A 12,755-nucleotide genomic window follows, 5' to 3' on the forward strand; every position below is an offset into this window, starting at 1 on the left:
GTCGTTTTTTTATTTTTTTTATTTGTATTTTCCATATCCACATTTCCTTTTTAAACACTCTATTAGAAAAATATTGCCTAGCAGCTGGGACGCAGGCACCGAAGGAGAGAGAGGCGTGGATACGGCGCGGGGAAGGTGGGGGGGGGCAGCGAGCAATAAAAAATAAAAGGAACCAATAAAGATTAATTATCTAATTAACGGAGGCGTAAAAGGCAGAGAGGGATAAAGGAGCCTCTCACCAAAATTTGGGGAGGGAGCGCGGCACCGGCCGAGGGGGGCGCGTGTCCCTACCCAGTGGGGGGGTTTGGGTGGTGTCAGGGCCCCGTTCTGTAAATGTGGCGTCTGGGGGGGTCCCAAAGTGCCCCAAATTGTCCTGTTCTACCCCCAGAAACGGCTCCAGAAGAAGCTGAGCCTGCCCCAGGCCCCGTAGCGCAGAAAACCCCAAAAGGTCCCGTTGGGGCTACCCAGCCCCCGGGGTTCCCCCCCCCACTGCAGGCAAAGCGGCGCGTTTCAGCGCTTTTCTCCCCAAAATGTGGCTCGAGAGGGGCGCGGTGCCACCCAGCCCCCGGGGGGGAGCGGTGCCGGAGCTGCCGCCCCATGGCTCGACCCGGCTGGGGGTGCTCAGAGCACCCCAAAGTTGTGCCCTCCCCTCATTTGGGGCACCCCAGAGTTTGGGACATCGCCAACCCCGCAACATCCCAAACCCCGCAGCATCCCCAACCCTGCAGCATCCTAAACCCTGCAGAATCCTCACCTGCCATGTCCCCGACCCTACGGCATCCCCCAACCCCGCAGCATCCCCATCCTACAGCATCCTCCTCCTTCAGCAACCCAAATCCTGCAGCATCCCCAGCCCCGCAGCATCCCAAACCCTGAAACATCCCAAACCCCACAGCATCCTAAACCCCACATCCCAAATCCCACAGCATCCCCAACCCTGCAGCATCCCAAACCCTGAAACATCCCAAACCCCACAGCATCCTAAACCCCACATCCCAAATCCCACAGCATCCCCATCCCACAGCATCCCCAACCCTGAAACATTCCCAAACCCCACAGCACCCCCAACCCCACAGCAACCCAAACCCCACAGCATCCCAAACCCTGAAACATCCCCAACCCCGCAGCATCCCAAACCCTGCAACATCCCAAACCCTGCACCATCCCAAACCCCACAGCATCCCAAACCCCACAGCATCCCAAACCCTGAAACATCCCCAACCCCACAGCACCCCCAACCCCGCAGCATCCCAAACCCTGCAGCATCCCAAACCCTGAAACATCCCAAACCCTGAAACATCCCAAACCCCACAGCATTCCCATCCTGCAGCATCCCCAACCCCACACTATTCCCACCCTGAAACATCCCCATCCTGCACCATCCCAAACCCCACAGCATCCCAAACCCTGAAACATCCCCAACCCCACAGCACCCCCAACCCTGCAGCATCCCAAACCCCGCAGCATCCCAAACCCTGCAAGCATCCCAAACCCCACAAGCATCCCAAACCCCACAGCATCCCAAACCCCAGCAGCATCCCAAACCCTGAAACATCCCCATCCCTGCACCATCCCAAACCCCACAACATCCCAAACCCTGAAACATCCCCAACCCCACAGCACCCCCAACCCCGCAGCATCCCAAACCCCGCAGCATCCCAAACCCTGAAACATCCCAAACCCCGACAACATCCCAAACCCCACACCATCCCCACCCTGCAGCATCCCAAACCCCGCAGCATCCCAAACCCCGCAGCATCCCAAACCCCGAAACATCCCAAACCCCGCAGCATCCCAACCCCGCAGCACCCCCACGCCCAGCGCCGCCCCGGTCCCGCATCCCTTTGGGATTTCGGCGGCCCCTTTAGGGACGGCTCTCTGCCACTCTCTAGCGGCTTCTCCCCGCAGAGCCGGCCCCGGGCCCCGCTCCGCGCGGCCGCACCAGTACGGCCCAGTAGGGCCCAGTACGGGCCAGTAGGGCCCAGTACGGCCCAGTAGGGCCCGGTGCCCAGCGGTGGGAGGAGGTGGGGAGGGAAAGAAGGAGGGGAGGGGGGAAGGAGGGATGCAGAACCCCAAATTGGAGGGATGGGGGGTGGAGGGATTGGGATGGGGGGGATGAGGGATGTAGGGATTGGGATGGGGGCATGAGGGATGTAGGGATTGGGATGGGGGGATGAAGGGATTGGGATGGGGGCATGAGGGATGTAGGGATTGGGATGGGGGGATGAAGGGATTGGGATGGGGGGATTGGGATGAGGGATGTAGGGATTGGGATGGGGGCATGAGGGATGTAGGGATTGGGATGAGGGATGTAGGGATTGGGATGGGGGGATGAAGGGATTGGGATGGGGGGATGAAGGGATTGGGATGGGGGGATGAGGGATGTAGGGATTGGGATGAGGGATGTAGGGATTGGGATGGGGGCATGAGGGATGTAGGGATTGGGATGAGGGATGTAGGGATTGGGATGGGGGGATGAAGGGATTGGGATGGGGGGATGAAGGGATTGGGATGGGGGGATGAGGGATGTAGGGATTGGGATGGGGGCATGAGGGATGTAGGGATTGGGATGAGGGATGTAGGGATTGGGATGGGGGGATGAAGGGATTGGGATGGGGGGATGAGGGATGTAGGGATTGGGATGCAGGGATCGGGATGAGGGATGTAGGGATTAGGATGAGGGATGGAGGGATTGGGATGGGGGGATGAAGGGATTGGGATGGGGGGATGAGGGATGTAGGGATTGGGATGAGGGATGTAGGGATTGGGATGGGGGATGAGGGATGTAGGGATTGGGATGCAGGGATTGGGATGAGGGATGTAGGGATTGGGATGAGGGATGTAGGGATGAAGGACGAGGGATGCAGGGATTGGGATGTAGGGACTGGGATGTAGGGAAGGAGGGATGAGGGATGTAGGGATTGGGATGTAGGGATGAAGAATGAGGGACGTAGGATGTAGGGATGTAAGGAAGGAGGGATGAGGGATGTAGGGATGTAGGGACGAAGGATGCAGGGATGAAGGATGAGGGATGAGGGATGAGGGATGAGGGATGAAGGATGAGGGATGAGGGATGCAGGGATTGGGATGCAGGGGTTGGGATGCAGGGATTGGGATGCAGGGGTGAAGGATGAGGGATGTAGGGATGAGGGAAGAGGGATGAAGGGATGAGGGATGTAGGGATGTAGGGATGAAGGACGCAGGAGCACAGGAGTGCGGGCTGCAGGGATAAGGGATGCGGGGACTTAAAGGGATAAAGGGCTGAGGGATGCAGGGATTAGGGCTGAGGGATGAAGGATGTGAAGATAAAGGATGCAGGGACGAGGGCAGGAGGGATGCACGGTGCGGGGATGCAGGGATGAGGGATATCCCATATCCACCCCACACCCATCCCACATCCGTCCCATATGCATCCCACACCCATCCCATACCCATCCCATACCCATCCCATACCCATCCCATATCCATCTCTCCATCCCACATCCATCCCATATCCATCCCTCCACCCCCCACCCATCCCACATCCCTCCACCCCACCCCTCCTCCCTCCCTCTCCCCACCCCACAGACCCCAGGGGACCCCGCAGCACCCCGCGGGGCCTCCCCACCCCACAAACCCCCCCCCGATTTATTTGGGAACGCCGCGTCCCGCAACGGCCAGCCCCACATTACAACCCACCCTCATCAAATCCCCGGGAAACAACCAAACCCCGATCCCAAAAGCGCTCCGAGGACCCGAGCAGCCTTTTGGGGAAAGCGAGGCGGTCGGCCCCGTACACCGGCCCTAAAATAGGTTGGGCGGGGGGGGGGGGGGGTTGGCGCTGGGGCCCTCGGTGATATATGGGCGGCGTTCCCCGTAAAAATTATTTATCGGGATTACTTTTAGGTCCTAAGTGGCGCCGTGATTTAGGGCCCTCGGAGCTCTGGCCGCCGGCGGCACCGGGCGCTGCGCGCCGCCCTACAGCGGCGGTGGTGCGGGGCTGGCGGCGGCCGCCCCATAAAGCTGTCAGGGGGGGCGTAAATCAGGGATTCCTGGGGCTCCAGGAATTCCCCCGGACAGCTTTCGGCCATATGCTGCGGGGAACGGGGGGCTGGGGGGGTTTGGGGGGGTTTGGGGGCATTGGGGGGAGGATTTGGGGGGATTGGGTGAGTTTTGGGGGGGGTCGGGGGGATTTTGGGGTGGCATTGGTGGGGATTTGGGGTGGGTTGGGGGGATTTGGGGGAGGATTTGGGGGGTTTGGGTGAGTTTTGGGGGGGGTCGGGGGGATTTTGGGGTGGCATTGGTGGGGATTTGGGGTGGGTTGGGGGGATTTGGGGGAGGATTTGGGGGGTTTGGGGGCATTGGGGGAGTTTTGGGGGAGGATTTGGGGGGGCTGGGGGGTGAGTAGGGGGGATGTGGAGGGATTTGGGGGGAATTGGGGAAGTTTTGGGGGTGTTGGGGGGATTGGGGGGGGCTTAGGGGCATTGGGGGGGTTGGGGGAAGATTTGGGGGGATTGAGTGAGTTTTGGGGGAGTTGGGGGATTTTCGGGTGGGTTGGGGAGATTTGGGGGCCTTTGGGAGGCATGAGGGGAGATCTGTGGGGGTTTTGGGGGTGAGTAGGGGGGATTTGGGGGGGATGGGGGGAGTTTGGGGGCATTGGGGGGGTTTGGGGGAGGATTTGGGGGGCTTGGGGGCATTGGAGGGGATTTGGGGGGGGTTGGGGGTGAGTAGAGGGGGATTTGGGGGGATTTGGAGGGATTGGGGAGGGGTTGGGGGAATTTGGGGGCTTTTTTGGGGGGTTGGGGGCATTGAGGGGATCCGGGGGGGGGATTTGGGGGGATTTTGGAGATATTGGGAGGTTTGGGGGGGAGTTATGGGGGGATTTGGGGGGATTTGGGGGGTTTTAGGGAAGAGGGAGCACCCCGGGGTGCCGTGTGGGTGGGGTGGGGGGTGTGTGGGGATTTTTTTGGGGTGTGGGGCGATGTCTGTGGGGCAGGGTTTGGGGCGGGGGGCGCTGGGGGGCAGATGGGAGGTTTGGGGGGGGATGTGGGGGGGTCGCCTCCTTGCCGACGTGTGGGGTGAGCCCCCGGACTACATTTCCCACGCTGCACCTCGGCGGTGACGTAGGAGCCCGGCCCCGGTGCACCATGGGGGATGTAGTCCCGGGGTGGGCACAGCGGGGCCATGGGGTGCCTCTGGGGGCCGTCGGGGCCTTCTCAGACCCCAAAATCGGGGGGAAAAAAAAAAGGAAAAAGGAAGAATTGCAGAAAGTGGGGAGCCCCCCCCGTGCTGCGAGCCCCGTTTCCAGGCCCCGTGGCTGCCCCTCGGGGTGCCCCCGAGTCCCCACCCAGTCCCATCATCCCCCCTAAACCACTCACGACCCCACTAAAGCCCCCCCCCCGTCCCACCCCAATCCCCCATACCCCCCTCCAATCCCCCATACCCCCCCATAATCCCCCATACCCCCCCAATCCCCCATACCCCCCCATAATCCCCCATACCCCCCCAATCCCCCATACCCCCCTCCAATCCCCCATACCCCCCCATAATCCCCCATACCCCCCCAATCCCCATACCCCCCCAATCCCCATACCCCCCATAATCCCCCATACCCCCCCAAACCCCCATACCCCCCATAATCCCTCATACCACCTGCATAATCCCCCATACCCCCCCAATCCCCCATACCCCCCATAATCCCCCAAACCACCCTCTAATCCCCCACACCCCCCCCCAATCCCCCATACCCCCCCCAAGTCCCGCGCCCCGGCTCGGGGTGGCCGTTCTGCGGGCAGTCGCTGACCCCGTTCCCGTAACGCCGCTGACTCATTAAGGGCTGAATTAATTACGCCCCATAACTCGTCAGGGACGGGCCGCTTCGTGCCCAGACGCAGCAGGGCCGGGAACGGTTTCCTCATGGAGAGAACCAGAAAAAGCGAGGCACTGAACGGCCCCAAAAACCTGCCTCAACGGCCCCAAAAAACACCTCAACTGCCCCAAAACCTGCCCGAACGGCCCCAAAACCTGAACGGCCCCGAAACCTGCCTGAATGGCCCCCAAAAAAGCCTGAGCTACCCCAAAACCTGCCTGTATGGCCCCCAAACCTGCCTGAACGGCCCCCAAAATGGTCTGAACGGCCCCAAAGCCTGCCCGAAAGGCCCCAAAACCTGCCTCAACGGCCCAAAAAAAACACCTGAACTGCCCCAAAATCTGCCTGAACGGCCTCAAAACCTGCCTGAACTGCCCCAAAACCTGCCCGAATGACCCCAAAGCCTGCCTGAACGGCCCCAAAATCTGCCTCAACAGCCCAAAAAAAGCCTGAACTGCCCCAAAACCTGCCCGAACGGCCCCAAAAACAGCCTGAATGGCCCCAAAACCTGCTCGGGGCAATTGACTGCTGCGCCCCAAATCCACGTCCCCAATGTCCCTGCTGCCCCCCCCAAACCCCACCTGTCCCCAATAACCCGTCGGGGGGGGTGTTTTCGGGGGGGGGGGAGAAGTGGTCCCCAGCCCCCCCCCCAGCCGTGCTTCGACCCGCCGTTGAATTTCCTCAAAATCCCCTTTTTTGGCCTTAAATTTCCCCGTCAGACTTCCCCGCAGTAACCCCGACAAAGCAGCAGCCATAAATCCTCCTTCAGCCCCCACCACCAAGGGGGGGGCTGTGTCCCCCCTCCCAGTATGAAGAGACCCCAATGGATGGGGCACGGGACCCCAAAACCCCCCTGGGACCCCAAAACCCACCGGGACCCCCCCCTTTAGGGCCTCGGTCGAGCAGCGTTGTGGGGTGGGTTTTGGGGTCATCCCTCGGATTTTAACCCCCCCCAGACTGGGTTTTTTATTTTTTGGGGGGGGGCACACAGGTGGTAGAAGCTTTTGGGATTTTATCGGGCCACCTGGTGACCCCCCCAGATGGGGACGGAGGGGGCAGCTCGGTGAAATCCCATAGGGTTTTTTTTTTGGGGGGGGGAGGATAAACACACCCCAAGCCTCTCGGGAAGAGGGGGGGGGCTTCACGTTGCACCCCAAATCTTTACGGGGAGGGGGCCGGGGACCCCCAGGGCTGCTCCGACCCCCCTGCAGGGCAATGGGGCCGGGGCGGGGGGGGAGATCAGCACCCGGGGAAGTTATAGGGTTGGAAACACGCCGGGAAGCATCTGCGCCGCAGACGCTCGGGGGCCCCCCCCCTCTCGAGGACCGCCCCCCCCCGGTGACAGCGGGGTCTGTCCCCGTCCCCCCGTCCCTGTCCCCCCCCCTGCATCCCTTTGTCCCCCTGCTCAATGGCCCCGAGTTCACGAACCCGCCGGCAGCTGGGCCCCAAAAGCGACCCCTGACCCCCCCCCCCCCGCACCCCCCCCCAAGCCCTGGTGATGGGGGTTTGGGGGTGTCCCCGTCCCATTTCCCCCCCTAAATATTTTTTGGGGCCCCCCCCTGCCCTGCCAAGTCGGGGACGGCCCCTCGGTGTGACTCCCCCCCCCCCCCCCCCCCGGGGGCTTTGTGGGATTGGGGGGGCATTGGGGGGGGGTTGGGGCCCCCCATCCCTCCCACACCCCAATACCTGGGGCAGATTTGGGGGAGCACTGGGGCTGGGGGGGGGGTGGCTGGGGGGCAGAGACCCCCCCCACCCTGCACCCCAAATAGGGGCACACCCATATCCTATGGCCCTAAATAGGGGCACACCCCCCCCGCACCCCCAAATCGGGGTGTACCCCCCCACACCCTGCACCCCAAATAGGGGCGTACCCATACCCTATGGTAGCGGCACCCCCCCGCACCCCCGAATCAGGACGTACCCCCCCACCCTGTACCCCAAAATAGGGGTGCGCCCCCATCCTGTACCCCCAAACAGGGGCATAACCCCATCCTACACCCCCAAATCGGGATGTACCCCCCCACCCTGCACCCCAAATAGGGGCAAACCCATATCCTATGACCCCGAATCGGGGTGTACCCCCACCCTGCACCCCAAAATAGGGGCGTACCCCTATCCTGTGTCCCCAAATAGGGGCGTACCCCCACGCTGTACCCCAAATTTGGGAGGTACCCCTACCCTGCACCCCAAAATCAGGGCACACCCCATCCCACACCCCCAAATCGGGATGTACCCCCCTCCTACACCCCAAAATCGGGGCACACCCCATCCCACACCCCAAAATCAGGATGTATTCCCCCCCCCCGCACCCCAAAATCAGGGCACAACCCCAAATTGGGATGTACCCCCACCCTACACCCCAAAATCAGGGCACACCCCATCCCACACCCCAAAATCAGGATGTATTCCCCCCCCCTGCACCCCAAAATCAGGGCACAACCCCAAATTGGGATGTACCCCCACCCTACACCCCAAAATCGGGGCACACCCCATCCCACACCCCAAAGTCACTGTGCCCCCCGCCCCCCCAGCACCCCTTAACCGGGGCGCACCCCTAAACCGGGCCACCCCCGGGCCGTGCACACCCGTCCCAGCCCCCTGCCGGGGGGGGGGGACACCCCTGGGCCCCCCCAGACCCCACAGCCGGGGGTGGCACCCCAAAAACGACACGGAGGCTGCGGGACACGGAGTTTATTGCGGGGAGGGGAAACTGAGGCACAGTGGGGGCACGGGGGGGGGCAGGGGGACCCCAACAAACCCCTCAATGCTCTCGTCCCCCCCCCAGCCCCCCCAAGGGATGGATCCGTGCCTCAGTTTCCCCCGAGAACTGTCGGGCAATCCCCTAATAAAAAAGCGGGCCCAAAATAGGGGATTTTAGAGGAAAAAACGGGGTGAAAAGCCCCAAAGTGGAGAGGGGATCGAGCGCTGGGCCCCCCCTTGTAGGGGAAACTGAGGCACGGGGGGGGCGTGCTGGGAGCGGGGGCCCCGTTGGATGCAGAGCCTCACCCCAGTAAAATCCCAGCCCCATTTAGCGTCAAACTGGTTAAACTGGGAGGACTGGAAGGACCGGGATCATCGGGGTCGGCCCCACGGCAAGGGGAAACTGAGGCACGGATCCGTCCTACGTTTCCCCCTAAGGAAACCCCCAAATCCCATATAAGCGGGGAAACTGAGGCACGGATCCACCTTCTCCTAAGGAAACCCGACATAAGCGGGGAAACGGAGGCACAGATCCATTTCCTGCGAAGGAAACCCCAAAACCCAGCTAAATGGGGAAACTGAGGCACGGATCCGTCCCGTGTCCTCCTAAGGATACCCCAACCCCATATAAGTGGGGACACTGAGGCATGGACCCGTCCTCCATTTCCTTCCCCTAAGCAAATCCCCAAAACCCTACCTAAACGGGGAAACGGGCACGGATCCGTCCTACGTTTCCCCCTAAGGAAACCCCAAAATCCCACATAAGCGGGGAAACTGAGGCACGGATCCATCCCCCACCTCCTCCTAAGAGACCCCAAAACCCATCTAAATGGGGAAACTGAGGCACGGATCTGTCCTCTGCCTCATCCTAAGGAAACCCCAAAATCCCATTTAAGTGGGGAAACCGAGGCACGGATCCCCCTCCTCCTAAGGAAACCCCAACCCCATATAAGCGGGGAAACTGAGGCACGGATCTGTCCTCTGCTTCCTCCTACGGAAACCCCAACCCCATACAAGCAGGGAAACCGAGGCATGGATCCGTCCCCTACCTCCTCCTAAGAGACCCCAAAACCCACCTAAATGGGGAAACTGAGGCACGGATCCATTTCCTGCTAAGGATACCCCAAAACCCACCTAAATTGGGAAACTGAGGCACGGATCCCCCTCCTCCTAAGGATGCCCCACCCCCATATAAGTGGGGAAACTGAGGCGCGGATCCATCCTCCACCTCCTCCTAAGGAAACCCCAAACCCACCTAAATGGGGAAACCGAGGCGCGGATCCGCCCCCCGTTTCCTTCCCCTGAGGAAACCCCAAGACCCCCTTTAAGCGGGGAAACTGAGGCACGGACCCCCCTCCTCCTCCGAACCTCCCCCCAACCCCCCCCCCCAAACCTGAAACCCGAGTCACGCCCCCCCCTTTTACCCCCTCCCCACCTCCCCCTGCCCCTCCCCACCCCCCTCCGCCCCCAAATCCCCCCCCAAATCCCCCCCGTCCCCCCCCCCGAGCAGCTCCAGCACCCCCAACTCCCCCAACCTCGCCCTGGCCTCCTCCTCCCAGCCCCTGTTGGCTCGGGGGCTGCGGGGCGAGGGGTGCGGGATGCCCTCCACCCTAACGGCCAGCCCGGCGGCCCCCAGGGCCCTCCGAGCTCGCTGCCGGGCGTAGCCCCCGACCCCCACCACCATCCTGACCCCAAGAAGCTCCACGGCCCGCGCCAGCGCCCGGTCGCACAGCGCCATGAGCCGGGCGCGTTGGGCCGGGGGCAGCTCGGCGGGGGCCAGGTTGCGGCCGCTGGGGGCGAGGAAGAGGAGGGGGCAGTGGTTGTGGACGAAGCAGTGGCGGAAAAAGCCCCGGGGGTCCGGGCACAGGGAACGGAAGAGACCCCAGAAACGGGCGCCGCTCACCTCGGCTCGCCGGCAGCTCCAGCCCAGCACCGGGCGCTTGGGGTGCTCGGCCGGGGGTCTCCGAACCTCGCCGCTGACGCCCAGCCACTCGCGGACGTGCCGGGTCTCGCCGAAAGGGACCTGGGGGGGGGGAGGCGGTAAGAAGATGGGGTGAGGGTCAAAGGGGTTGGGGGCAGGGGGGGGACGTGCACGCTGTGGACCCCCCCCCCCCCCCCCCATATGGGGTCTCCGGGGGAGCAAAAGGGCGGAGGGTGCTGCCCCAAAGCGCCCCGGGGGGCTCGCTGCCTCGGTTGCCCCAGCTCCGGCTCCATGGGGACACCACAAAGCGTCCCCTACGCACCCCACAAGCACCCCCGGTCCCGCCCGTGCCTCAGTTTCCCTTGCTTTAGGTGTCACGGGGACATATGGGGTCCATAGGCACCGTCCTGTGGCTACAACCACCCCAAAACGCCCCAGTCTCCTCTGTGCCTCAGTTTCCCTTGCCTTAGGCTCTGTGGGGACAGCACAACGTGTCCCCTGCATGCCCCACAAGCACCCCTGGTCCCACCCGTGCCTCAGTTTCCCTCCCCTTATTCCCCACAGACACATATAGGGTCCATAGGCACCATCCCAGGGCCACAGCCACCTCAGAGCCTCCTCCGTGCCTCAGTTTCCCTGCCCGCTGGCTCCACGGGGACACCATAAAGCGTCCCCTACGCACCCCACAAGCCCCCCCTGGTCACGCACGTGCCTCAGTTTCCCCCTCCCGCCCCACTCAGCGGGATCCCAGCCCCGTCCCAACCCCGCTGCCCGCCCCCCCCGTGCCTCAGTTTCCCCCGGCCGCACCCCGGTCTGCGCCATGCCGAAGGGGCCGGGGTTCATGCCGAGGAAGAGGACGCGCTTGGGGCCGCGGCAGTAGCGGCGGACGAAGTCGCGGTGGGGCTCCCAGGCGTAGTCCAGCGGGCGGTACACGTGGCTGACGGGCGCCCCGAAGGGCGGCAGCTCCTCCAGCAGCGCGCTCTGCTCCCGCTCCAGCCGCAGGAAGCGGCCGGCCAGGTCCTCGGCCTCCGGCACTGCGAGCACTGCTGTCACTTCTGGCGCTGCTGGCACTGGCGGCGCTGCTGGCACTTCTGGCACCGCTGGCACTTGTGGCACTGCTAGCACTGCTGTCGGTTCTGGCGCTGCTGGCGCTGCTGGCGCTGCTGTCACTTCTGGCGCTGCTGGCGCTGCTGGCACTTCTGGCACTGCTAGCTCTGCTGTCAATTCTAGCGCTGCTGGTGCTGCTGGCGCTGCTGGCGCTGCTAGCGCTGCGGTCAATTCTGGCACTTCTGGTACCGTTGCTGCCCCCGGCACCGGCCCCGCAGCGCTGCCCGGGGTCACCTCCATGCTGCCATCGCCTGGGGATAGAGCTGGGGGGGGGGGGGGGGGCACTTATGGAGCGGGGTGGCTTTGGGGGGTACGGGGGGGGGGGTTGGAGGGAGTTATGGGGGGGTATGGGGGGGTACGGGGGAGTATAGGAGGTTATGAGAGGGGTATGGGGGGGTTATAAGGGGGTGTGGGGGTTATAGTAGGTATGGGGGGGTATAGGGGCATATAGAGGGGTATGGGGGGATATGGAGGGGTATAGGAGGTTATGGGGAGGGTACTAGAGGGTTATGGTGGGGTACAGGGGGGTTATAGGAGGTTATGAGAGGGGTATGGGGGGGTTATAAGGGGGTATAGGGGGCTATGGGGGGGTACAGGGCCTCCTGGGGCTCCCCCATGGGCATTAAATGGGCACGGGGGGGCCCCAGCGACGCGCTGGCCCCGGAGCCCTGCCCCTCACGGGAGGGAGTGCCCAGTGCCCCCCCCCTCCCAAGTGCCCCAGTGCCCCCTCACTGCCCCCAATGCCCCCCTAACTGTCGACAGTTGCCCCCCCTCCCCTCTAACTGCCCCCAAAACCCCTCTATCTGCCCCCCACTCCCCTACCTGCCCCCAATGCCCCCCCCAATGCCACCCCAGGCCCTTCCAAGTGCCCCCCACACCCCCCATCTGCCCCCAAAACCCCTCTAACTGCCCTCCATGGCCCCCTAACTGCCCCTCTACCTGCCCCCCGCCCCCATAACTGCCCCTAATGCCCCCCATACCCCCTTACTTGCCCCCAATGCCCCCCCAAATGCCCCCCAGGCCCTTCCAAGTGCCCCCCAAGCCCCCCCGCCTGCCCCCCCCCGCCTCCTCACAACCCCCAAGCACCCCCCCGCCGCCCCCCGTGACGTCACGCCACGTCACGCCACGTCACGCCACGTCACGACCCCCCGCGCCCACCCCGGGCCTACCCGAGCGCCG

General features: G+C 63.5%; 1 protein-coding gene across 1 annotated transcript in view; it reads right to left on the reverse strand.

The window, feature by feature from the left end:
* The window catches only part of SMUG1 (single-strand-selective monofunctional uracil-DNA glycosylase 1), a 51,607-nt gene extending 39,791 nt beyond the window's left edge, over positions 1-11,816 (reverse strand). Inside the window, exons 1-3 of the mRNA XM_050715986.1 lie at positions 11,766-11,816; positions 11,277-11,495; positions 10,084-10,571 (exon numbers count right to left, since the gene is read on the reverse strand). Coding sequence (XP_050571943.1) covers positions 10,084-10,571; positions 11,277-11,495; positions 11,766-11,816 — 758 coding nt within the window. The remainder of the gene's footprint in view (positions 1-10,083; positions 10,572-11,276; positions 11,496-11,765) is intronic.
* Between the last annotated feature and the right edge of the window lie 939 nt (positions 11,817-12,755).

The sequence above is a fragment of the Cygnus atratus genome, chromosome 29, assembly GCF_013377495.2.
Source record: "Cygnus atratus isolate AKBS03 ecotype Queensland, Australia chromosome 29, CAtr_DNAZoo_HiC_assembly, whole genome shotgun sequence".
NCBI classification, from domain to species: domain Eukaryota; kingdom Metazoa; phylum Chordata; class Aves; order Anseriformes; family Anatidae; genus Cygnus; species Cygnus atratus.